The sequence below is a fragment of the Labrus mixtus genome, chromosome 10 (assembly GCF_963584025.1).
Source record: "Labrus mixtus chromosome 10, fLabMix1.1, whole genome shotgun sequence".
Classification (NCBI taxonomy): Eukaryota; Metazoa; Chordata; class Actinopteri; order Labriformes; family Labridae; genus Labrus; species Labrus mixtus.
The window spans coordinates 29,005,619-29,032,181 of record NC_083621.1 but is presented as its reverse complement, the minus strand read 5'-3'; the positions used below and the strand labels follow the sequence as shown (position 1 = coordinate 29,032,181).

Below are 26,563 nucleotides of genomic sequence, written 5' to 3'. Positions count from 1 at the left end.
AAGCATAAGATGTAAATATTTAAATTTATTTTTATGTACAATTCATGAGTCGGAGGAATGATTCAAATATTTACAGGCAGATTGAGGCCATGTCAGCGAGATCCAGCAGCATGTGAATATCTGACACTCAGTAAGAACTTTATCAAAATCATCAAAATCAAGGTCTGTAAACTAGTTGTATGAGTATTTCAATCAGGCCTTAATCAAAGTATTTTGTATGTATAGCTCCTTCACAGTTACATGGATGAGTCGATTCCGTGTTTCTTCAGCAGACCTTGAAGATTCTGGTTTTCTTTTTCCTGCAGAAACACAAAACCAAGAGTCAGTCTCATTTCAAAGCTACAAAACCCTTTAAATGAGCTGTTCCACATGTCACAGGTTAGTTAAAGTGAGCAGCAGGGAGAAACTGTGTCTGTGAGGCAACAGGAAACCATCACCAGTTTGTCGGCGCGCTCCTGTAGCTCTGTGACTCTCTGAACCAAGTGGTCGTAGCTCTCCTTCAGCTTGTGGATCTGCTGGTGCGCTCGGGTCTTCACGGACACCAGGATACCTGCAACACATCCAAACAGTCAGCACAGCATGTGGGAAAACTATGCTGCTTCCTTCTTATAGAAGATTTTAAAAAGTTAAAGCAGCTTTAATCAAATCAAAATGGATACTTTTTTATTTAAAAGGAACCCCCCTGCTTACCAGCCTGTAAACATTGACAAAGGTCCAATCAGTGAGATTTGTAGTGAGTGAAATGATAAAGTGATCTTACTCTATGATCAGACATTAAGGAAACATGCTATGATGAAGTGCTGGCTTCTCTGACAACAATACAGCAGCCAGTATGTCCTCCTTCTAACTTTAGATTCTGGTCCTGAATGCTCTGGATTTGTTTGGACCAGAGAAGGTAGACGCTTTTAAGACACCCCCCCCCCCCCCCCCCACACGGCCGTTTTGGACGCCCCTCGGTTTGTCAGATATGAGAGCAGTTATCAGGTCAAACCAACAGGTGTTGCAGCGATGGAAGCGGGCAAGAGAAGTGGTTCAGATAGAAGTGATTGTACCCGACCTAAAAAGCCTCTGCATGTTTCTAATAAGCTCCACGAGCAGAAACGTGCTCAAACTAGGATCAATATTGGAGATGCTTTTGAAAAATGGAGAGAGGTTAGAACACAGAAAGGTTTACAGACCCATGCAGAGCTGGATAAACACTGAAGCTTCAGAGTCCACCACATGGCAACCTGTGTGAGCATGGACTCTAGAGAGGGGGGGGGGGGGGGGCAGCTCTCTATGATGTTTTGAATTTAGACTGCAGTACACATTTTAAACACTAGGTGTCAGAGTTACATATTGCTCAGCTTGGATGTGTATATGAATTCTAAGGCTTTTGCAGACAGCCTAGAGTACAAGAGCTTGAATTAACACTGCCAAATGTGGAAAAGTATGTCCGAGACCACCTCGGTATGCAGCCTGAATGACTGGACCTCAATCTGTCCTCTGTGTGTTTAAATGCACAGTTAAGGTGAGCTACAGCTCGATTAGGTGGTTTGCTTTGACTACAGTCATTAGTTGTTTTCGAAAACACCTAAAGACTAAACCAGAGTCCAAAAAAGTGTTCCATTGTTTTGTCCAAATCAAGGAGTTGATTGTCAGCAAACCGCACTAACTTGGCAAACAGACTTGGACAAACGGGTTTGATGTGAAAACACCCTCACTCATTTGGACCCTAACCTAAACAGGGCCCAGGTTCAAAGTACCAACATTTGTCTCCAGATATTTCTTGTTAATGCTTGTTACCGACCGTTGATGATTCTGGCCACCCTCCAGAGTCGCAGCAGGATGAGGAGTCCCATCCCGTCAAAGGCGTCCTCATGGAAGACAAAGGCGACATCCAACACGAAGGAAATCACCACCACTATACCATCAAACACCTCAAACTTGTGCTCAAAGAACTCCAGGCGGAAAGCGTAGAGTTTACCAGCCAGCTCCACCATGAAGAACGTGAGGAGAGCGAGGCTCAGGTAGTGGAACACCTGCAAAACATTTGCAAAACATTCACCTCATCAGTAAATCATATTAACATCTCCATGATACCTGGTGGAGTTAGGGGACAGATCTGGACTCACCTCAGGAACAATGTGTCCATGATCCAGCTTGATAACAGACAGATCGATCAGCAGCTCTGCCAGGACGAAGAAGGCGTCCAAGATGATCAAAAAAACCACCACCACCTGGAAGCAAACCACACGGTCAGTAGAAGGTGCTGCTCTTTACACATCGCATTACAGCCAGGGGCGTGTCCAGAGGGGTAGCATGGGCCCCCAGAGAAATCTGATTGGCCCCCCCAGGTGCCACTCCATAAACCCTAACCCACTGAATGGCAGTTTGCCCTGTCAGAGGTGAAACTTTTGGTACTGTAAATTGTATATAAAAACTTTGCACATCTATTTCATAAGACAGGTGCACAGGAAAGTGCACTACTGAACCTACTGGTATATACGGGAACTAAACATTGACAATGAATGTATTTCTGCAAATTATACTGTGCAGGAGTTTGCATGCTATTTTTTAACCCTCATGTATCATTATGGACATTTTTGTCCATTTGGTCAAATTTTACCTCTTTATCATTTTGTCTGTGTTAGTGCATATGGCAAAATTAAATTCCTGATAATTATTCAATATTTGATAGCTTTGAGCAGGGCTGGAGTTGTTAAAGAGATTTATGCAAAAAAAAATAGAAAATCTGTTCTATTTTTACAGCATTTTTTGTAAATTGGAAATTTCCACCCTCCACTGTCCAAACAGGGAACTACATTTTAAATCTGATGCTACACAAACACTAACAATGCTTCAAAGTCAATATTTTGGATAATCTTTGACATATCCAAGACCGATTTAAAAAAAAAAAAATAATAATCCCCCAGCCACCAAATATTTGTTATATGGGAAATAACAAATTTTTGTGTTTTTTTTTCATAAATAACAACAGTGACATCAAGTAATCAAACTGGCATTTAAAGGGTTAAATTCCTAAAAATGATTGAATGTTTGGTAGTTTTGAAGTTGTTTAAGAGATGTATGCAGAAAAAAATAGAAAAAATATCAATCTGTTTTATTTTTATAGCAGTTTTTTTGTAAATGGACATTTTTGTCCTTAGTGACTTAAGGTAGTAAATTAAACTGATGACTGAGGGTTAAGCACTTTAAATTGTGACTTTGAACATAAATCTTCTTTATTTTTCATTAAGAATGAAGCTAATGCTGCCATTCTCTTGTTTTATAACGTAGATGTTATTGGTGAGGCTAGAAAAGGTGAGATATTTTTAAGTATTTGTGTGTGTTTGTGGCACTTCACACTTGCATAAATCAGGCAGCCTACAGTCTGTGATGATATTTACATTTACAAAATAATGATCTGAGTTGTTTTCAAATAGATGGCAGTGAGCCATGTTAGCTGCTACTTTAAAGCATGATACTCTTTCAGCCACCAGCGAATTCACAGCTCTGATTCTGTGTCTTTGTAAAGAAAAGGCTGTAACCAGTTCTGATGTAACAGAGGTTCATTCAAAAATAGAAAATCTCAAAATGAAACATATTAACTAAACACAGCCTTCTTGTTTATAGAAAGAACATAACACTAACATTCCAGAGAGCATCCACATACCTGGAACCGGTCGGAGCTGTACAGCCTCTGCAGAGCGCCCCTGAAGGTCAGCGTCTGCGGGAACTGGCCGGTTGCCGGGCTCAGCTCCTCACTGGTCTCATGCAGCTCTTCAAACTCGAACTGGGCCGGCTGCTTGTCACCCACAGTAGTGAACAACCTCAGGAACCTAGCCATGGCGGTGTAGGATCTATCGAGGGAGCGGATCGCCGCCTGCTTCAGAGGGAAGAGCCACAGTATGTAAAAGATCTACATTGAGAAAAGGCTTGTCACAAAACCAGAACTTTAAACTTTGACATGATACATATCAAATCAATCATTATCGAAACCTGTTACCACGGCAACAAAAATAGAAGTCATAGTCTCCAGTATATGTGAACAGCCAGGTCGGGAGAATCGCATGAGCAGTTCTCCCGAAATGATCTAGATCTTTTTCAGAGTGTGTGTGTGTGTGTGTGTGTGTGTGTGTGTGTGTGTGTGTGTGTGTGTGTGTGTGTGTGTGTGTGTGTGTGTGTGTGTGTGTGTGTGTGTGTGTGTGTGTGTGTGTGTGTGTGTGTGTGTGTGTGTGTGTGTGTGTGTGTGTGTGTGTGTGTGTGTGTGTGTGTGAAAACGGCTTAACACACATTTTTCAGTTGTTTTGTTTCCCAATTAATCGAGCCATCTCATATGTGAAAACGGGCTATAGTCTCTCTTCTCCGGGCACTGAAGAGCAGCCCTCCCCTGACAGCACTGCAGCGTTCTGCCCCTCTGGAGGGCTTCCAGGGAGCTGACCAATCAGAAGAAAGTGGGCTTGTGGGGAGGGGGCCTTAAAGAGACAGCAGCTGGAACTAATAGTTTCAGGCAGAGGCTGAAATAAGTTTTTTTTTTTACTGACGACAGTGTTAGATAATTAAGGAGGTTTAAATCCTACAAAGCTGCTCTCAAGGTTTCACAGACTGACAACATGAAAGGTGAACATGAGGACAGTATGGGACCTTAACACAACAGAGCGGTCCATTGTCTTCTTCAACTTTCTATGTGAACTGCAGACAGTGCTGAGAGGAGTGTGAACTAGTTTCAGAGCGCCCTCTGCTGGACAAGTGTTGAAGCATTTCTTAAATAACCCCAAGCATTGTTTTCTGGATATATTTTCTGTAACAGTTTTCATATTTATGAATTTTGTCAACCGTACATTCTGAGAAATAAACTTCTGCAACAGGCTCATGTCAACTCACATGAAGAACTGTGATGATATGAGTGTGTCTCCAGTCTTAATCCACCCTGAACTGTGTCACAAATGTCAGCTTCTACATGGGCAGATTTCTCCACATGTTAGACAATCTGAGTTTACTTCTCTTTTTCGAGGTTTGCAACATGGGATTGAGAAAGCAAACCATCTCTGTGTTGTGTCAGGAGGAAGCGGTGGGCGTCCTCCTGAGTGATCTGCCAGTCACACATGACGTGATAACAAATATTATTTTAATAATTCAACCACACAAAAAGCAGATTAAACTGCCACAACAGTACGTCCTCGGTATGTTGTTAAATGACTTCAGGACATGAGGATTAAGATGACAAAATAAAACCGGAGTAAAATGGGTTTAAAATCCTGCCTCCTTTGTGTCCTTAAATTTAAAAAAAGATGACAAGACAGCAACATCAAGCTGAAACCTATTTCACTCTACAGTAACTGATGAGCAACATAAACAAGATAGAAGAAGACAGACTTCTGACACATTTTCAAACTTTTCCTACCAGATGATATTATAGCAGCAGTTTGTCTGTTAGGTCGCAGCTGCAGGACAGCAGGCTGAAACTCGTGATAATAACATCCGCTGCTGTGTATGTTTCTGCCGTGCAAGCGTTTTTACTGACAGCACAGATTCATTATCTCAGCAAAGATTTAGCGCTTTAAAAATGAAACTTTGAAGACAAAAGCGATGCACCAGAATAAATAACTTACCTGTTTTTTCCCTCCTCTTACTTTGCCCGTGAAGGTCTTTGAAAGTCTTCGAGAAAAACTTTGAGCTGAGAGACTTGAAGGAGAGAAACTCCTCCTTCAATCCAGCCCCCATCGTGTCCGCTCAGTGTCCACAGTCCTGTCATACTCCGTCAGGAAAAACACAGCCTTAAGTTTCCTAATATTACTAGGATTATTTTGTACTTATCCACAATCCTCTCATAAGTAAGTTTAATGAAAACCACGTTTTGTTTCAAGCAACACAACACAAAGGACACCTCTGACTGCGAGTAGTTTTTCTGAAATAGAAGTTCCTTAAAATGCTTTTTGTTTGATTATAAACGAGCCGGATTAGTGAATGACTCCTAACAAAGGCAGAACACGTCTTAGAAAGTGACTTGAGATCATGAGTAGACGTTTGCAATGCTGTAAGAATAAAATACACTCATTTTTGCACGGAGTTTGCTGAGACGCTGGTAGTATGGGATAAATTCTCTGACAAAACGACTTTTTTTTGCTTCTTGGTCGATTAAAAAAGAGCCGAATTAGTTTGTTTTACTTAAATAATATATCACAGACCATGGTGAGAGACTTCAGCCTCGATCAGTTTAGCAGTGAGTTCCGAATAAAATGCAAGTAAGTTTGCTAAGAGGTAACGGTGATGGGTCAGTACCTCATCGGTATTTTCCCATTAGGATCCTGTTACGTTGCAAAGCTTTCTGATGCCTTTAAACACATTTCTGAAACGACACAATGTTGGTCAAATTAGGACTTCAGTCTCTGTAGAAACAGTATTCCCAATCCCATGTTTTTTATTTCTGACCCTCTCAGAATGTCTAGAGAGTAAATTTGTTTTCCGGTGCAGTGGCTCCATCTAGTGGTGATTAAAGCACAGGACAAGCAACAGAGTGTTACAGGATTATATTAAACTGTGGTCAGGATGTAAAAACATGTTATTCTCTGATCATGGACATATCATGTCGGCAGTTGAATGCATGAATACTTTATTGTTTTTAAGTCATGTAAACAACAGAACCTGCTCATTCTCTGTCAAGATGCATGCTGAGACCCTCCATCTAAAACTAGTCAGCCTACATGTTAAATTGAGTGAGAGGGAACTGTTGCCTGTTAATTGACAGAGTTAAGAGTCTTGAGCTAATTCACTTTTTTTTTTTTTTTTAATCAAATTACTGAAATGCAACTGGAAACTTCTTGGTAATTCTAACCAGCATCAAAACCATCCTAAAATCTTCCTTATCAAACAAAACCATCATCATTAATATCATTAAGGTCTTATGTGTTGGAGCTATTTAATTGTGGTTATAATTAGTTTACTCATATTTGGGTGGTGTTGTTTATTTAATTATTCTACACTTTATTTGGGTAATATTTTCTTTTGCTAGTTATTTGTTTAGTAAATTTAGTTTTGTATTAGTATTTTTGTAGGACCAGCATGCACCTGGGTGGACCTTAGAGGCAGCAGGAGACACAATTTTTCTTTTGATTTCTTTAAATAAACCACAGATCTCTTGCATGGACATTGGACTTCTTTTGCCTGCGTACATCACATCCCCCATGGTGCATCAGTGGTCATTTGATTGTGTTTGATATTAGTTTTAGATATTTGCACAAATAGCCACCACAGTCAGCTTGTTAAAGAAATATTCAATTCATTACTGGGCATGATATTTAAGTATTAAGCATTGTTTAATGTTAAATCAAGATAGTGAATGGTTTAGGGTTGAATCAAAACAAATAAAAATACAGAAGGTATGATTAAACACTTCTCTTTTAGATTAATTTCATAAACACCAGGTTACAGTAAAACTTCAGATAAAAGCCCATTGCGAACACCCCGTCCCTCTTACCAGCCTGGTGTTTCCACAAGTTTTGAAAAATAAAGGCAGCTGATCAAGAGGCCCCCCTTCCTTTAGTGTTTACTTTCCAAAGACATGTCAACAAGGAGCCCCCTGCTCACCTGGAGCCTCAAGCAACAGTTCCCTACTTTACCTGTTGACACACAGCATCTGTAAATTAAAGGCCTGCCTCAGGGTCATTAAACAGACTGAGGCTTACGCATTAAAGATAAACTTTGTCAAATTAATATCTAATTCTTTCATTCTTAAAGAGTCAAATAATGACCAAAAATCTAATGTGAGGTTCTTCAAGTTCAACTTTTATTACAATTCAAGCAGGTATCACAGCAGGTGATTCTTTCCAACAAAATGTAACAGATGTTTACATTGACCCTGCACCTCCGTCAGGGGGAGCAGACACGCCTGCTGAAGAAACTACACCCGGGTGTGTCCGGGGGTTATGGCCAGCAGAAGGCCTTCTCATCCAGACGAGACGGGCACGTTGGACTGAAGTGGAAACAGTAAAAAAGAATTAGCAGAACATTTATACTGAAGTGAAGAGTTAATGAGTGCACAGAAGCAGAATGTTTCAGGTCTTCAGTCAGGTTCTGGTAAACAGGGTTAACGTGAACCTGTGCCAAGTCCTGACGTTTATCTCCCAATGTTTAGATTCCCCAGCAGAGAGGAGGAGTCTCTGCCACGGCAGTACACGATTGGGTTTCAAGTCATGACATAGAAAATACTGTGGAAATGTCAGACCTACCCCCCTTTCAGCACGCTGCTCTTCCTGGTGTTTGCTGCCCCAGCTGCTCCGACACCTGCAGAGAAACGAGCAGCAGTCAGCAGAGGTCAGTGGTTTGATTCTGAACACTGGCAGATGGAGGCTTTGCTCAGTGTGTAATGTTCACCACGGTGTTTGTCAGCATGATGTGTTAGATTTATAATCACAGCAAACAACATGACTTTTAGAAAAGAAGGAAGATATCATACCACTCCCACCTGTAGTCGGCCTTCAGCGGGACACTAAGCTCCTCACAGAGCAGCTCGTCAGAGGCTCCACCTGAAACAAAGAAACAGTTTGGTTCAGATGTCTCAATGTAGATTTACAACCAGAGGCAGGTTCTCTCAGCTGGAGGATCAACCCCACACAGACTGATTTTTATCTGTATCGTTATCCTTAACTAGTGGAAACACTTCAGTGATAAAAGATCACTTTAAAATAATACCATGGGGTCATTAGACTTTCTAAAAGTGACAGTTGAATCAACAACATGCCACGTTTTCCCCTCAATAGTGTTCAATGAGGAGAGCGTTTGTTACAGCAGTCTGGACAAAAAGCTTCAAGCCTTTCTTGTTGACACTGTGCCGCTCTGATCTCTGAAGAGTTGAAAATCATTCAACTTTTCAGAAAGAGGACATTGACATCCCGAGCGCTCTTTTCCAAATGTTTGATATTCCCTGTATTTACGTCTCCTACAGATTGTGTCTTGTACCCGACTCCTCTTTGCTAGGGTGGGAGTCAAATGAACTACTCATGAAGTATCAAAGTCAGGCAAGAATTACTTTAGCTAAAAACACAAAACACTCCATGTTGTAGTTTAGTCATAAACACTAACTGTAGTAGTTGAAAACATCTCTTACTGCCCCCTCCCCCATTCAAAGCAGTCTAGAACCAGGCCCTGCGTGTGAGTGTGTGGCCGTGTACTAGGCCCACCCTGCTGCGTGATCAGGACGGGCCACTCTCATCGGGCCGTGCTCTGCAGCAGATCAGAAGCAGCAGACTCTAAAACAGAACCTGCACAGCTCCGACCGGGCACAGAGACTTCGTCTACCAGCGCTGTAACACTGAGCCGGGCACAGACACCGCCTGGTCAGCTGACTTAGAGCTGGGGGAGGGAGAGGGGGTAACTAAAGGGCCTCAGGGCAAATATTTACCTGCAGTCCCACAGGCATCAGGTTTGTAGCTCTATCCCATCTCTGATGTTTGGCTCCAACATGTGGTCAATGGAGGATGCAGCATCTCTGAAAGTGAACACATTGAAGTCACATTAATTCAAATAATAAAGGCAGCCAATCAGAGCCACCCAAGCAACCTGTCAACCACACTCACATGGATCTACTGCAATGCTACTCAAACAGGGAGCTCAACCCTTCAAAAAAAAAAGCAGGTGAAACACTGTTTCAAGTAAAAAGAGTCTGCAGATTCACAAGTTAAACATCTTCAGTTTATTTATGTAGCATTAAGGTTTGTTTTTTACATCAATTGAAATGGCATAACTATGACCTTCCTCTAAGGGCCTGATCAAATCGGTGTAGCACTTTTCAGAGATTATGCATAAAATTAAATGGCTGTGGAGCTGTACGCAGATGATCTGGTTACTGGGTGACCGGAAATACAGACTGCAGTTCAGTCAGATGAGCCACGTGTTTCAAAATGCTACCATGCTACCAACATGAAACTTTTCATGTCCCAAATCTAATCATGCTACCATTAGTAAATAACGTCATATTAAAATCACTACTCTGTGTCACCTTTTGAAGGGGAGCCCGTTTTGGTGCCTCGATGGGATAGAAGAATATTCCATCAAGTTAAATTTCCGGTACATAATCACATTGAGACACATTTGCACTTTAATGAAACTGGAAAATAGTTTAAACGTCAATAATTTAACTTTTATTTCATATTTTAGTGAAAGTATTTCTCGATGGGTAGCACATTTCGACGCAACACCTGGCCCGTGGGTTTTCTTGCTAATATTTTCAGCACCGACTACAAAGAAACAAGTTTTACTTTGAATAGCTATAAAAACTATTTAAAAAAAAAACACCCGCTTCACGTCAGATGTTTAAGGTTCTAAAGGTTCTAAAGCAGAAAGACTCACCACGTTCAGAGAGGAGCAGAGAGTAGATCTGTGTAGCAGCATGTTTCAGACAGACAGAGAGGCAGAACGGAAGTCACGCAGCTATTTATAACAAGCATTATGCCGCTGTGCATTGTGGGGAGAGGAGCATTTTCATGGCGGTTAGCAAACAACTTTCCGGTGTATTACCGCCCCCCTCTGGACTGGAGGGTGTTGATGCACTAAATTCTCCTAACAAGTACCGTACTGTCGAAAGATCTATGTGACTCTTAGTCCCTTTACCCGTGAGTTCTTCTGCAGAGAGCCTCTTGTATCTAGTTGTTAGTACGTATTTTCATGAATTCATTCATTTTGATAATTTTGTGGATATATCTTTAAATTGTGTCAACGATCTCAGAGTAATTCTTCTTTTAGGTTTGTGAAGCTGTAATACATATGTGTTAGAGACCTCATAGCAGCAGAGTTATATTTGGATTGAAGTGTCTGTTGAGAGCAGAGAAGGAAATGTGACTCTGAGACTGAAGAAATGTATATGTCTGATGTTTAAGAGTCAAGGTGATGTCTTCTTTCTAGCCTTTTAGAGATGAACCGAAGCAGCCAGGAATTGATGGGCTGTACCTTCTAGCAGAATATAAGCAACACTGTGAAGATGAAGACTTTGCCATTCTGCTACTTTGTCCATGATGGCCACTTGATGATGATTATCAATGATTGTGAGATCTTGGTCAGCATGGGTCAGTGATGGTCTGCACTTTGTCAGCCATGTGTGTTGTGTTTCTGTGTTTTCTGACCATGGCTGAATAAATCTAAGATGATCCACAGTCTGTTTCACAGTTTCATCATTGTCCATCTACTATAGAAACAACCCCCACCTAACACTAGTGTTATTTGACATCTTTGACGTGACTGTTTCAGAATCTGTCTCTCCTGTATACTCACATACATCTTGTGATGTGGTGCCTGAAGAAGTGTGTGTTCTCTAAATTATTCCCCAAATGTATTTTTTAAGGGGCCAGACTCCTCTTGCATAATAAGTTACCCTAAAAAAACGACCTTTTATATTTACACATTAACACTCAACCTCCACTGCTTGAAATAAGGGAGTAGGGATGGTTATAAAGTTAAGATGCAGAAAATGAGCAGAATGTAACTGGACAACAGACTAAAGACGGAGACATCTACATAGTGATGGAAATGATTTCAGGGTTGGGGGTAATGCGATACACAGCAATTCGATAAGGTACTAACTCTGATTTCTTTTTTGTTGTAACAAGTCACATAATGCATCAGTTTTTGCAATTTAAGTAAATATTTATTATTTAGAAGAGGGTGGATCCTATGGAGACTGAAAATGAAGTGGGTATATAAACTCTGTATACCTCACTGTTTCCAGAACACCACAATGATCACATCTCCATGTTGCATACAATGACTTGAGGTGTTCTGTTCAGACCCGTAGGCCCAAATCTCATTATTGATTTGATGCTCTCTGCGTTTTTGCTTCTGTTGGTTTCCCTCATTTCACCTACTTTCCTTTTCATGCTGTAGTAGTGTCTTCCCTTCTTGTTAAAGGCCAAAAAATGTTTGATGGCTCCATTCATTTCTTACTTGATTATACTTATAGTTTTGCTATATTGTACAAACATATTTCTGCCACTTTAGCAATTGTATCTGCCCATTTGTTTCCCCTCCACTCCAATATGAATCCATGAAGTGGTCCTCTGTCCCTGTTTTTTTGATGCTGAATATTGCTTGTAGTATTTCAAGGATAACGTCATCTTGCCTTGTATCTGATTGAATATTTTGGATACTTATTAGCGCACTACCGGAGTCAGACTCAATTGTAGCTTCCCTTGGCTAGTTTCCCATATCAAGCTAAGAGCAAGCAGAATGGCTGATAGTTCTCCTGTATAGACGGACAGGTCATCTCTGACCCTTCTATTTGACATGATGTTTAGCTCTGAATTAATAAATGCAATCACTACTTTATTCCCCACTGTGTAAGATGCATCTGTATACTGTATATTTTCACATCATAGCAAGGGAAGCAGATGCACCATCATCAACGACCAAAGATTCATTTGAAATGTTCTGACTTGTGTATTTTTTTATTTACTGTATAGTAAACTCAAAGTTTGTGAAAAGTAAAACCTTGAATGTAAACCCAAAATGGATTGATTCAAGAGGAAACAGGAGAGGAGACAGAAAATAACTTTACATTTCATTTAGAATAAGTTTTACATTAATTAGAGGAAATGTCTTTTCAAACTTTTATTTAAGCCTTGAACATCATTGAGGTTTCCCTCATTTACAATGACGTCAAGAGACAAAAAAGAGCACAAAGAAAACAAAGAAAGAACCACAGACTGTATACAACAGTAGTTACAGACTATGAGTTGCACACTGTGGTGAAGTGGATTGTAGTTATTGTCTTAGTTTGTCCAAGAGAAACAAGAGTGTCCATCTTGAGAGTGTGTAGTAAATTATTCCACATTTACGGAGAAATGCAGATTTTCCAAGTTCAGAGTAAACCAGCAGGATAAATCAGAATATATATAATACATATACTGTATAAAGCCTACAGTATATAATAGATAATATCACAATCAAGGTCGAGACGCTGTTCTGAATATCAACACTGCTGTGATTATTTTTTCATGTGATATTCAGTACATCACTTCCTCTCGTGTGATATTGCTCATGTATTAAACAGCAGAAAACAGCAGCGTGACGGCCCGATGGATCATGTGGTCAAAAGGTCATCAAAGTTGGAATGGTTGAAGTGTAGTTTACTGAGTGCACACTCCTGAAACAACAAGAAAAAAAAAACAATTCTAAAGTTCCTCAACCAGGATTTATACATTTAAGCAGCTATGGTTAAGTTGATACATAATAAAACATTTGTTAGGAAAATCTCATGGTTTGGGTGAAGATGATGTCGTTAGGGCTGGTTGAATAATAACCACTTGTTCAGGTGTATTAAATGACCTGAATCTGTAGTTAATAAAAATTACATGACAAAGTCTGATATGTTCTTCTCCCCCTCAGTGGACCTTGAAGCTGTAAAATAACATCCTCATTTTATACCTAGTAAAATACACAATTTGTGTTAAAACAAACAAGTACAAGATGGCTCCTTTTCTCATGATGATTAAATCATTTAGTAGCTTCATAATTCTTTTGTGTAGTAACTGTTACTTTGTCTATTCACTGCTATTTATTTTTGATTTAGTCGACAATAACTAATTATATATTCACTTACCCTGCAAAAATTATAATTTCTTTATTTAATTACCAACTGCAAAACGCTTATTAAATCACTATCATCCATCCATTCAACATCCATCCATCCTTCATCCATTTAACATCCATCCATCCATCCATCCATCCATCATACCCATCCATCCATCCACCATCCATCCATCCAACATCCATCCATCCATCCATTCATCACATTCAACATCCATCCATTCAGCATCCATCCATACATTCAACATCCATCCATCCATCTACCATCCATCCACCATCCATCCATCCAGCCATTCAGCATCCATCCATCCATCCACCATCCATCCATTCAGCATCCATCCATCCATTCAGCATCCATCTATCCATCCATTCAACATCCGTCCATCCATCCTTCATCCATTCAACATCCATCCATCATCCATCCATCAATCCATTCAACATCCATCCATCCATTCATTCAGCATCCGTCCATCCATCCATCCTTCATCCATTCAATGTCCATACATCCATCCATCCATCCCCATCCATCCATCCATCCATCCATCCATTCAACATCCATCCATCCATCCATTCAACATCCATCCATCCATCCATCCATCCATCCATTCAACATCCATCCATCCATTCATCCATTCAACATCCATCCATTCAGCATCCATCCATCCATCCACCATCTATCCACCATCCATCCATTCAGCATCCATCCATCCACCATCCATCTATCCATCCATTCAACATCCGTCCATCCATCCATCCTTCATCCATTCAACATCCATCCATCCATCCATCAATCCATTCAACATCCATCCATCCATCCATTCATTCAACATCCATCCATTCAACATCCATCCATTCAGCATCCATCCATCCATCCATTCAGTATCCATCCATCCAGCCACCATCCATCCATCCACCATCCATCTATCCATCCATTCAACATCCGTCCATCCATCATCCTTCATCCATTCAACATCCATCCATCCACCCATCAATCCATTCAACATCCATCCATCCATTCATTCAACATCCATCCATTCATCCATTCAACATCCATCCATTCAGCATCCTTCCATCCATTCAACATCCATCCATCCATCCATTCAGCATCCATCCATCCATCTACCATCCATCCACCATCCAGCCATCCAGCATCCATCCATCCATCCACCATCCATCCATCCATTCAGCATCCATCCATCCATTCAGCATCCATCCATCCACCATCCATCCATTCATTCATTCAACATCCGTCCATCCATCCATTCACCATCCCCATCCATCCATCCATTCAACATCCATCCATCCATTCAACATCCATCCATCCATCCATCCATTCATCCATTCAACATCCATCCATTCAGCATCCATCCATCCATCCATCCATCCACCATCTATCCACCATCCATCCATTCAGCATCCATCCATCCACCATCCATCTATCCATCCATTCAACATCCGTCCATCCATCCATCCTTCATCCATTCAACATCCATCCATCCATCCATCCATCAATCCATTCAACATCCATCCATCCATCCATCCATTCATTCAACATCCATCCATTCATCCATTCAACATCCATCCATTCAGCATCCATCCATCCATCCATTCAATATCCATCCATCCATTCAGCATCCATCCATCCACCATCCATCCATTCATTCATTCAACATCCGTCCATCCATCCATCCACCATCCCCATGCATCCATCCATTCAACATCCATCCATCCATCCATTCAACATCCATCCATCCATCCATCCATCCATTCATCCATTCAACATCCATCCATTCAGCATCCATCCATCCATCCATCCATCCACCATCTATCCACCATCCATCCATTCAGCATCCATCCATCCACCATCCATCTATCCATCCATTCAACATCCGTCCATCCATCCATCCTTCATCCATTCAACATCCATCCATCCATCCATCCATCAATCCATTCAACATCCGTCCATCCATCCATCCTTCATCCATTCAACATCCATCCATCCATCCATCCATCAATCCATTCAACATCCATCCATCCATTCATTCAACATCCATCCATTCATCCATTCAACATCCATCCATTCAGCATCCATCCATCCATCCATTCAGCATCCATCCATCCATTCAGCATCCATCCATCCACCATCCATCCATTCATTCATTCAACATCCGTCCATCCATCCATCCACCATCCATCCATCCATTCAACATCCATCCATCCATCCATCCATTCAACATCCATCCATCCATCCATCCATTCATCCATTCAACATCCATCCATTCAGCATCCATCCATCCATCCATCCATCCATCCACCATCTATCCACCATCCATCCATTCAGCATCCATCCATCCACCATCCATCTATCCATCCATTCAACATCCGTCCATCCATCCATCCTTCATCCATTCAACATCCATCCATCCATCCATCCATCAATCCATTCAACATCCATCCATCCATCCATCCATTCATTCAACATCCATCCATTCATCCATTCAACATCCATCCATTCAGCATCCATCCATCCATCCATTCAGCATCCATCCATCCATCCAGCCACCATCCATCCATCCACCATCCATCTATCCATCCATTCAACATCCGTCCATCCATCCTTCATCCATTCAACATCCATCCATCAATCCATTCAACATCCATCCATCCATTCATTCAACATCCATCCATTCATCCATTCAACATCCATCCATTCAGCATCCTTCCATCCATTCAGCATCCATCCATCCATCCATCCATCCATTCAGCATCCATCCATCCATCCAGCCACCATCCATCCATTCAGCATCCATCTATCCATCCATTCAACATCCGTCCATCCATCCATCCTTCATCCATCCATCCATCCACCTATCATCTATTAGTCATCCATAGCTTCATCCATTGTTCCATCCATCTCAATCGGGCGATCAATAGATCTATCCATCCATCTATCCCTCCATCTAGCTAGCCATCCATCCATCCCCATCCATCCATCCCTCCATCCATCCCTCCATCATCCATCCATCCATCGGTCATGAGGTCCACACAGACACAACTCCAAATAAATGATAAGAATGCTGCTGCTTCAAAAAAGCCAAAAACATTCAGTTATTCCACTTTTAAAGTACTCAGTTTTCAACCTAAATGAGAAACGAGTCCTACTTCTTTATATTCTCAACTTTTACCTGACAGGATGCAGATTGTAATGTGAGACTTTCCTGTAAACGAGGAGAAGTCTTTATGACCTCTACAGGGTGATCGTGTCCCCTGAAGCCCTCCATTGTGAGACGGGATCATATCTACAGCAGTGACAAGGCACAAACCTGTTCACATTGACGGCGATGATACTCTTAACAGGTGTGCTCTTAGGACCAGGAGCAGGACGGAAGACTGGCTCCTGATTGGTAGGTTTAGAGCGGCGGATGACGTATGAATCAAAAGAATGTGAGGGATAAGAGTCAAACGTCCCCGCTTTCATTCCTCCAATCTAAAACAAAACAGATAGATATGATCAGTGTGAAATAACAGGTGAATACATGAGAGCAACACATCCTGGTGCTTTGCCAAAATGAAGCCGGCACCGCCCCTTTCTGGGTGAAAACCTTCGATCCAAAATGAATGGCAGTAAATGGAAAATACTTTTTTAGCGATTTAAAAGCTTAAATAAGGAAACTGTTCCAATAAGCAGTGAGGTAAACATATAAAATGTGACTTTTATGAACATGGATCGGCATCATAACATTATAGAATAAATGAATTTAAAGGTGTACATGAGGATCTCTTCAGTCTCTCTCCGTCAAACTGGACAAACGAGCCCATACTGTGATCTGAGGAGTTACAACATCACACACCTGATGTGTGAACATTAACCGTGTAACCTGAGTGGATCTTCACTTTAAATACTATTTCTCTGTAATAGTATAACAATAATAATAATAAAAAATAACAATGCTCATAGCTGTAATGTGGTGGTAAATACAGCCGTAGTTTTGACAAATAAACTACCATACTCGAGTATTTCCTGACAGAAAGTCAGGGTTATCAGATATTTAAAAACATAATATAATATATAATGTAACGTGAATTATAGTGAAACATTTTTTTATTGATAGGTGACAGGATATGAAGACGAGTGAGGCTCTGAGACGAGGATGAGAAGGTGTTAAGTTGAGCTAGCAAAACTTTTTAAAATTACATTTTTAATAAGACGGTCACTAGTGTAGTGTGGTGTAGTGTTCCTTGAGAGACATTTTCACCAAAATATTTATGAAATGTGAAGATTAAAGTGTTAATACGTAAGTGAATGAGTGAAGAATGTGATAATATGGCAGGCACACTACAGCTCCGTCTGTCACAGAGCGATCTATGCTAGCAGGAACACAACACAGGTCTCACATTAGATCACTTTAATCCTCTCTAGTTTCAAAACACACACAGCTCTTCTTTTACACCTCTTTGTCCTCTGTGCTTGGTCGATGAAAACCATTCTGTAAATTATGTTTTTTAAATACACAGGAATAGTGTTTTAACGTGTTGCTAACAGTGTTTTCTAATCTCACGCTAAATGTTTTTAGGGATGTTTGATGAATGCTAAGTGTAGGAGCAGATTTAAAAAATGTATAAAGTGGTGTTTGGTGTTAAGGATCTCACGGGGTGATTGACAGTTACCTCTATACAGGTTGGAACCTTTGTGTTGAGTCAGGTTTTCCATGCAAGTGTTACATGCAGGTGTATGGAAAGATGGACACGTGGAGCCAATGAAAGTAAGATAAAAAATCAGCTTGTTCAACAAGGAAATCTGACGTAAACTTTGATTCATTGAACAAGGTAACCACGTCAAATAGCTAATCCAGGTGCAGCAGCTTTATATGCTAACTTTAGCATAACACATTGGCTAAACTTTAACATCGTATAATACTATTTAATCAGTTAGAAGCCAGGGATAGTGCTATATGCAACATCAGACACAAGCTAACTTAAATTAATGAACATAACGACTGGGATTCTGTAATTTAATAAGCTAATATTCAACAGTAGGGGAGAGTGGGGTAATTTGTGCCAAGGGGCAAGAAGTGCCACCCCTGTTATCTAGAAAACCATAGAAGAAGTTGGTCATGTGACCACATACTTTTGAAGTGGCATCCATTTCACTCATCCTGCAAAGAAGGGAGACACATGGCTTGAGAGGTAAGCACATTTAAGTTCAAAAAACAATTTTTTGTCCTCCAAAGTAAAATTTCTATGATCAAGGTTTTTTGATTGCTGTGTTTGAACAATTATAGTTCACACATGTTTTAGTGCTTTAGTAAGCTACACCATGAGTCTATACAGTTAGCATGATGCTAGCTCAAAACAGCTGGGGGATGCATCTTTTTCAAAATGGTGGGCTTGGGGTAATTTGTGCCAAAGGGCACTGGCACAACTTAACCCAATTTATGATTATTTACTATATATTACTTTATTGTACATTGTATTCTTACATTTGATCACTAAAACTATGTGACATTCTTTATTTTAGACCAAAATCCATCATGCCACGCAAATACAAAAGGAAGACAGACAGGGTTTCAACTCCTCTGGAGGAGTTGGAAAGAGCAGTGAAAGAGGTGCAACAGGGGTAGACCATACGTCAGATTGGAAAGGAGATGAAGATCTGCAGGATGACCATACAAAGATGTATGGATAAGAAAAAAATAGGAGAAGTAACAAAGCCAGGCTATGAAAGAACAGCAGTCGCCAAACAATTTTCAATGAGAACATGGAGAAAGAGCTAGCTGACCATATTAAGACACTAGCAGCAATGTTTCATAGCATAGGTGTCATGAAATGCCGAGAACTGGCTTTTGAGTTCGCACAAAGAAATAACATTAACATGCCCGCCAGCTGGACCAGAGATGAAAAAGCAGGTTAGATCAAGTATAGGCTATTGGATAGTTATTTGGAGCGGATAGCTTCAACTTAGCCTAAATCTGAATATAAACTGCAATGTGCTGATAAACTTTCAACCTTTTCTAGGACCTGATTGGTTCAACGCCTTTAAAGCACGCTACCATTTGGCATGCCGCATTCCTGAAGCAACCTCTCTTGGAAGAGCTACTGTCTTTAATAAGCACAATGTGGGGGAGTTCTTTGATAACCTCTCTAAAGTGATGGACAGGTAACTTAAAGAGCCCATATTATGCCCTTTTTGGGGTTCGTATATTTAATCTATGTAAATATATATTTAAATGTACCTACTTTTTAGCTAAAGTTATAAAAAAGTGTCTGTTTTCATGTACTGCTCCTCCTTGCTCCCTCTCCGCTCTGAGTCCGTCAGCTACACTCTGCTGAGCCCAGACTGCAGAGCCCCACGTGGGCCAAGTCTGCTCTGATTGGTCTGCCGATCCGCTCTGTCGTTATTGGTCAGTTGCTCAGCACGGTTCTCGGAAATGTCCCGCCTCTTTTACCATATTTGGAATGCAGCCACTGGCTCCGTCCGAGGGTAGCATAAACATTAGCACCTTAGCACTACTATGCTACCGCAGGCTACGGCATATCATGGGCGTGCTACAGAAGTTAATGGGCGTGCAACATGAGCTGCTGGACTTGCCACAACGAGCCAATGGGCTTAGATCAGTGATCTCACACTGACAATGACGTCGGACTGACAAATTTTTATCGAGGGGGGCTAGAACCGAGCGTTACATGCAGCTAATGCTACAGCTAACAGGAGGACGTAGGAGAAGCCGCGTTTCCGTGGACTTTGAATTTTTGCAAATAGATGTGCCTAAACATGCACAGGATACTTGGAAAACACACTAAAGAGCACATAAAACCAGAAAAAGCAGAATATGGGACCTTTAATAATCATCTGGCTTTGAAAAATCCAAATCCTATAACTATGTTGGATTGGTTGAGAATGTTGAAGGTGACGAGATCAGTGCAAAGTTTCTGAAGCAAAGTTGTAAGAGGTCTGTTGATGGAAAGCCCATCTTCATATTTAGAGAGAATGATGAAGGAGTCATCCCTAGAGGTGATGTGCTCAAGAAACTACCCACACCACAAAAACTTGGTGGTACAGCCAGAAGGGAGCATAAGTTCACATTCCCCTGCAGCATTGTCAAGTGGGATGTTCAGTAGTAGGCCGAGTCTGTGAAGAGATTCAGATGATTTGCAGATGCTTAGGTGCTCATTTTGGAATTTTTATTTTGTTCTGAGTATGTGTTCATACAATGAGTATGTTTGATGTTGTTAAAACTTTAAATAAACGTTAAATAAGTAATTTTGTATTGAATTTGTCTTGCTTTTATATAGCATTATCGTTTGTGAGATTAAAATGATCTGTTTTACTTCAATTATCAATGGCACAATTTACCCCAGTGTATTCTCTCTAATGGCACAACTTACCCCGCACCGGGGGCAAGTTGTGCCACAAAACCACTTTTTTTTCTAAAGCTATATTTCTCAAACAGTTTATTTAATATCCAAAGTGATTGTGGATGCACAACATCCTAAACTATATGTACATATTTTAGTTGGAGGCATTACTGTAATCCCCTTGCTTTAAAGGCACTTTAAGTAAAAATTGGCACTACTTACCCCACTCTCCCCTACTCGAGTTGAAATTATTTCAGTGCTATTGTAAAACAACAGCTTACCTTAGCATTCAATCTATTAGCTAACATATTAGCTTGGGATCTGTAGTTTGTTAAAGGAGCCCTTTAAGCTGTAGGAGTTGATTTAATGCTAACATTAGCTGCTGCATTTCAAACTTTACAACAGTGACTGATGATCTCCTCAAACAGGATGTCAGGTGAACATTGAGATTGAGATGATCACCTTTTTGCTTGGGGAGGGGGGCTTGAAGGGAACGGGAGAGTCTTTCTTTGCAGGTGGGAGGGGCTTGTGGGCTGGTGGGAGGGGTTTGTCACTGCGATACGGGTTGCGTTGGAAGTATTCTTTGGGGTGAAGGTTGAGCTTGAAGGGACCATCTCTTAACTTGGAGCGATGGATGGATGCCTCCCTCTGTGTCACAAACACACACACACATTTACATTATTTAAAATCAGTGTGAATATAGAAGTGAAGTTTTTTTATCATACAGATTTAAATGACGCACACCTTTTGAACTTCTTTGACTCTGCTGTAGGGGTCTGAGACATACAGCTCAATCTTGGACAGTGTCACGTTGGGATAGCTGCAAGAGAAACAACGTGGTATTAACACAATTATGCAGAACAAATAAATCAGATTAAGCTTCAAGGTACCCAGTGACTGTGTTTACATGACTTGAGTATCACAGGTATGATCTGTTTTTTTAAGTAAAATATTTTGTGTATGTGTAAACATCATATCCCGATAAGCCCCATATTATCCATATTAGGAGTAACCCGAAAGTAACTTTGAAAACTCTGGGCGAAAAAAAAATGGAATACTGTGGCATGTATACACCTTACCCCGGTAACTGACAGCTGCCGACTACCTGCTCAGGCTCGGCCTGAGCCAAGTGATGTATCAGCAAACAAAAACATGGCGGATAAGAAACTGAGTTTTGCCTTTCCTGCAGCTGGAAATGATGTGGATACGTCCACAATAAACCACAGTGATCAAAAACCAGGACATAAGTATTTATCATCTTTACAGGAATATAAATAACCAGGTTTTTCTGTTTGCATTTAAACACAATATCCTGAATATGATCAAAACCTGGATTAGACTCATAACCATATAATGTAAATATTAATGGATGAAGTCTGAGTGATGTCATCCATCTGTTCCTGCAGGGGGCGCTGGAGGCTCATCAGCAGTAGTCTCCATGTTGGAAATCCTGTCTCAGTCTAACTTTCAGTCAACCTAAAGACAGGCTGAGAGCTGGAGCTGAGGCGGGTTTTAAACCTCTTGACAAACCGTTACATCGCGCCCACCTGTCAATCAGGTCAGCTACGCGTCTAACTATGGATAACATGTATCGTTCATAAAATCAAAACGGTGCCGTTTAAAAAAAATCACCCCTGTGCAGTGTGTGTTCATGAGGACAATAACTAATCAGACCTATTTGTTTTTGTACCAGGCTGTAAACATGTTGCCTGTGTGTATGTGACTTCCTGTGTTCCTGGAGTCAGCCTCTAGTGGACACTCGACGAGCTGCAGGATTTTGCACTTCCTCATTGGCTTAATTTTCAAGACTGGAGGTTGCTGCTTGGTCATAACCAGCATACTCAAGTCCATGTGAACTCACTGAATGTAATAAGTGTGTGTCAGGGGGTATAAAGAAGTTAAAGAGTTTCTTGCAGAGCAGTTACAAAAGAGTTCTTGCCGTAAACCTGTAACCACTGCCTTTTTTAGGAGGTGAGGTGAGGATGTTGCGTCCAGGTGTAGGACGGGCTTTCCGAGCTACAGTCAGTGGACTCATGGCTTCAACCGGTCCACACAGAGTCCCGTAGTAACTCCCTGAACCACAGCTGCAGAGAAGAAAATTAGTTTCCAATAAGAGAGAGACGTTGGGTTTTAGTTTACTGGGGTTTAAAAGTAACGGTAGGGCGGAGAGGACAAAAAGTGAATCTTTAAACTGAAGTTTTAATTTTTATCTTCTGCTTTTTTAATAACAGACATCATCCATATTTGAATCCTGCTACTTTTATTTATCAGATGGAAATATGACTTTGTGGCACAGTAAAAGCAGAAACTAAATTTCATTTTACAAAACCAAGTATGTTTCTCTACAGCACGGCCCTCTGGTCTAATGCAACACTTCATTGCTACTCAGAGGCCATGATTCACAAAAGGGTTGTGCAGCTTTTGCGCCCTCTAAATCTGTGCAAATGTGCAAAAACACAAAAACAAAACACTCAAAAACACAATGTTTTTGCCAAGGGTTAAATGCTCCCACAAGTGCACTGCAGAGCAGATGGCGTCTATGTGTGCCGATGCTTAAATTAACCATTATGCAGTCATTTGGGGAAAATGACCACCGTTAATGCAAATCAGTCAACATGAGAGTGCAGCTCCGTACAGTGTAAAGGTGCAGAGTAAATGGGCAGATAGCTTCTGCCCATATTCACACACTAAACACGAGCAAACTGCAGGGAGCACCAACACTTTTTGTGTTTGTGTCTGCACCAATATCACTTTTGTACCTTTACGTAATTAAAAAAATGTGAATTCCGCTTAATATGTGATTTTTTGATCCAGCAGATGTCGCCCTTGAGCTCCAGCATGAAACCAAAACAACTCTTGCTGCATTGTTGTGTTAGCATGCTAATGCTAGCGATCTTTATTATGCTCGTATCTTCACACTGCAAATTTGCCTGACATGACGGGGATATAAAAAAGGATAAGTGACATTCAAATAAGCAGTGAGTACAGTATGCTATTCTTCTTTTCTCTAGTCCCGCAATTAAGCAACTTTTATACGCGAGGGGAGGAGTCAGCCGCCGAGGATATACTTTCTGCTCCATTTAAGTGTGAAAAATCCCATATTCTTGCTTTAACATTGTGTGCCTGTGTGCTCTCTCACGGCTTCTTGACGCTGTTGCAGGGCAGGAAGGCCTTTCCCAGGTTCTTCTTGGCCTGCTGGATGCGGTTCTGTCGGGCCTGTCTCAGTGGGTCGCTCAGGGCCTCGCGTTCGAATATTCGATTAAAGGACTTCTCGAAGAACCCGCTCTGCAGGGCGCATCGCTGTTTGGCGATTCCCGCCTGCATCTGTCTGCTCAGATAGGCGGACTCATTAAACGGACCTAGATTTTAAAGAAGACATGTCTTATGAAATATCATGATGATTTGTCACAAACATATAAATGTAAAGTATTGTCTGTCATCATAGAACTAAAACTAATAAAACTATAAAACTAATAAATCTATATATGGTATTTATTTATTGCTTGTCGTATCTTTACATGTCGATATGTATTAAAGAACTAACCAGAAACCAGACTTTCTCCTAAAATTTACTAGTGACCCTAGGGGTAGTATGGAGTACTGCAGGGGTACAATCAGTCATGCATCATCCCTTACATTACGAGATTGAATTGTAAATGTACGAGATCAATGTCCCAAACGATGAGAATAAAATCCAGTTTTCATGATATCAAAGTCGTCGTTTTACAAGAATAAAATTGTGATGAGTGTTTGACAATGCAGATAAAGTAAAGCAGGGTGATGTGTTAATGTGATGGACAGTTTAGAAGTTTCTTTCATGAAGATGGAGGTTAAATATTTATTTGTCATTCTGCTGTATTCACATTCAGAAATGTTTTGTTACTCACGGTTTGTTTGAGGAGAATATTTCTCTCCCACTGTGATGTAGCTCATCTCTTTAAACACACCCAGACGCTCCATGTCCGACTTCCCCTCACCTGACACCATCTTTACACACACTGGACACACACACACACACACACACACACACACACACACACACACACATTATCAACACGCACACACACACACACACACACACACACATTGTATACACACACAAACGCGTTATAAACACATACCCGCACACACATTTTAAACACACACAGACATACACACACATTATGAACACACACACACACACACACACATTATAAACACACACAGACACACATTATCAACACACACACACACACACACACACACAGACTTTGTGTACAAACACACACACATTAAAAACACACCTTTACATACCTGTGTTGCAGTTACTAATATCAAGTTGTCTTCAGGCGTGAATTCTGTGTCTGTGTGTACAGCTCGGTAACCTTGGAGACGGGGAGGTAAACAAACTGCGTCAAGCTGAAATGGATACTTCCTGGAAGGGAAGTAGGGCAACAAAACCTTCAAAATAAGACACAGAAGATAACAAATGTCTGGTTTGGGCTCTTTTTAAAAGAGACTAAAACAACACATCATTAAGATCTTATCCTGAATCTGACTTTGTGTTGTCTGAGGGCCTAAGACTGAATGTTGTTGATGATGAGAGGTAAACATCACACATCCCTGCAGACTATACTCTAAGACGAGCCAATCAGATTGTCAGTGAGCCGTCCCATGTTCTCCATACAGAGTAGGAGCTGCATGCCCACAGGTGCAGAGTTCAACGTTGTAGACTGAGCAGACTCTGTCATTTATCTTTTTAGACTTTTACAACATGACTTATTAATATTGGATCTTTAATGTTTAATGTGAATGATGCTGATTGTTGTCTTATTATGGCTGCAGCACAAGTGAAGTGTCATGCATAATTTGTTAGGGCTTACAAGCTTCACTCGTTCAGGACTCTTTGACTGCGTGCGTATGTATGTGTGTGTGTGTGTCTTTATTCCATTGCGGGAACTGGAATATGACAGCCCACTCACAGCGTGGGGACCCAAATTTCTGTGGGAACCAAAAAAAAAACTTGGACCCCAGAAATATTATCTCTGATTCAGTGATAAAGGGTCTAGTTTTCAGGGTTATCCCCAAAATGCCCATAAACCGAGAAAAGTGTGCTTAAGTGTGTCATGAACGGTTGGAAAACAAGGGAGGTGGACCCAAGTGCAGAATAACCAAAGATATTTAATTAAATAAAAAGGCCAAAGGCAACAACAACTTACTTTCAAAAGTTCAACAAAATACACAGGAATCAAAAACAGAGAGCCACAGAGGAGCACAAGCAAAAACTGACATACCAACAAACAACATACAAACAACAATGAACTGACACAGAAGGGAAGAAACACAGAGACTAAATAGACATGGGGTAATCAAACACAGGTGAGACTAATGACACAGGTGAAGACAATGAGAGCAATCACAATGGAGGGAAACACACAGAGGAAGGAATGGACACAAGAAACACTGAGGACAACTACAAAATAAATACATGAAACACTGAAGACACACAGAACTCAAGAATGAACAAAACACACTAGAACATAAAGAAACACTAAACACTGAAAATACAAAACTAAATAATACCAAATCATGACATAACCTCCTCCTTAAGGGACAGTCCCAGATGTCCCTAAAACCACTTAAGGGAAAACAAAGCAGGGTGGGTGGAGGG

The 26,563-nt window shown here is 40.8% G+C and overlaps 2 protein-coding genes and 1 long non-coding RNA gene across 5 annotated transcripts; all 3 read right to left on the bottom strand.

The window, feature by feature from the left end:
* Positions 1-5: 5 nt before the first annotated feature.
* hvcn1 (hydrogen voltage-gated channel 1) lies at positions 6-5,686 on the bottom strand. Of its 2 annotated transcripts, none has more exons than XM_061049068.1 (6): positions 5,595-5,686; positions 3,656-3,868; positions 2,115-2,219; positions 1,790-2,021; positions 438-550; positions 6-299 (listed from the first exon to the last, which is right to left on the bottom strand). In XM_061049068.1, exons 2-6 carry the CDS (start codon positions 3,827-3,829, stop codon positions 237-239), a joined length of 687 nt encoding a protein of 228 aa, XP_060905051.1. In that variant the 5' UTR covers positions 3,830-3,868; positions 5,595-5,686; the 3' UTR covers positions 6-236. The 2 variants fall into 2 exon arrangements, with proteins under 2 accessions (XP_060905051.1, XP_060905052.1); XM_061049069.1 differs by lacking the exon at positions 5,595-5,686 and adding an exon at positions 5,387-5,486.
* Positions 5,687-7,741: 2,055 nt separating this feature from the next.
* On the bottom strand, positions 7,742-10,390 carry LOC132982535 (uncharacterized). Of its 2 annotated transcripts, XR_009674717.1 has the most exons (5): positions 10,330-10,390; positions 9,383-9,469; positions 8,438-8,507; positions 8,211-8,265; positions 7,742-7,954 (listed from the first exon to the last, which is right to left on the bottom strand). It is a non-coding gene; the product is annotated as an uncharacterized LOC132982535 (long non-coding RNA). The 2 variants fall into 2 exon arrangements; XR_009674716.1 differs by having other exon boundaries at positions 7,742-8,265; positions 10,330-10,384.
* Positions 10,391-12,901: 2,511 nt separating this feature from the next.
* Positions 12,902-25,800, bottom strand: cfap96 (cilia and flagella associated protein 96). Its single transcript, XM_061049067.1, has 8 exons — positions 25,207-25,800; positions 24,801-24,911; positions 24,053-24,272; positions 22,860-22,997; positions 21,658-21,733; positions 21,376-21,561; positions 16,881-17,044; positions 12,902-13,114 (listed from the first exon to the last, which is right to left on the bottom strand). The coding sequence occupies exons 2-8, from the start codon at positions 24,898-24,900 to the stop codon at positions 13,060-13,062; spliced, it is 939 nt and encodes a 312-aa protein (XP_060905050.1). The 5' UTR covers positions 24,901-24,911; positions 25,207-25,800; the 3' UTR covers positions 12,902-13,059.
* Between the last annotated feature and the right edge of the window lie 763 nt (positions 25,801-26,563).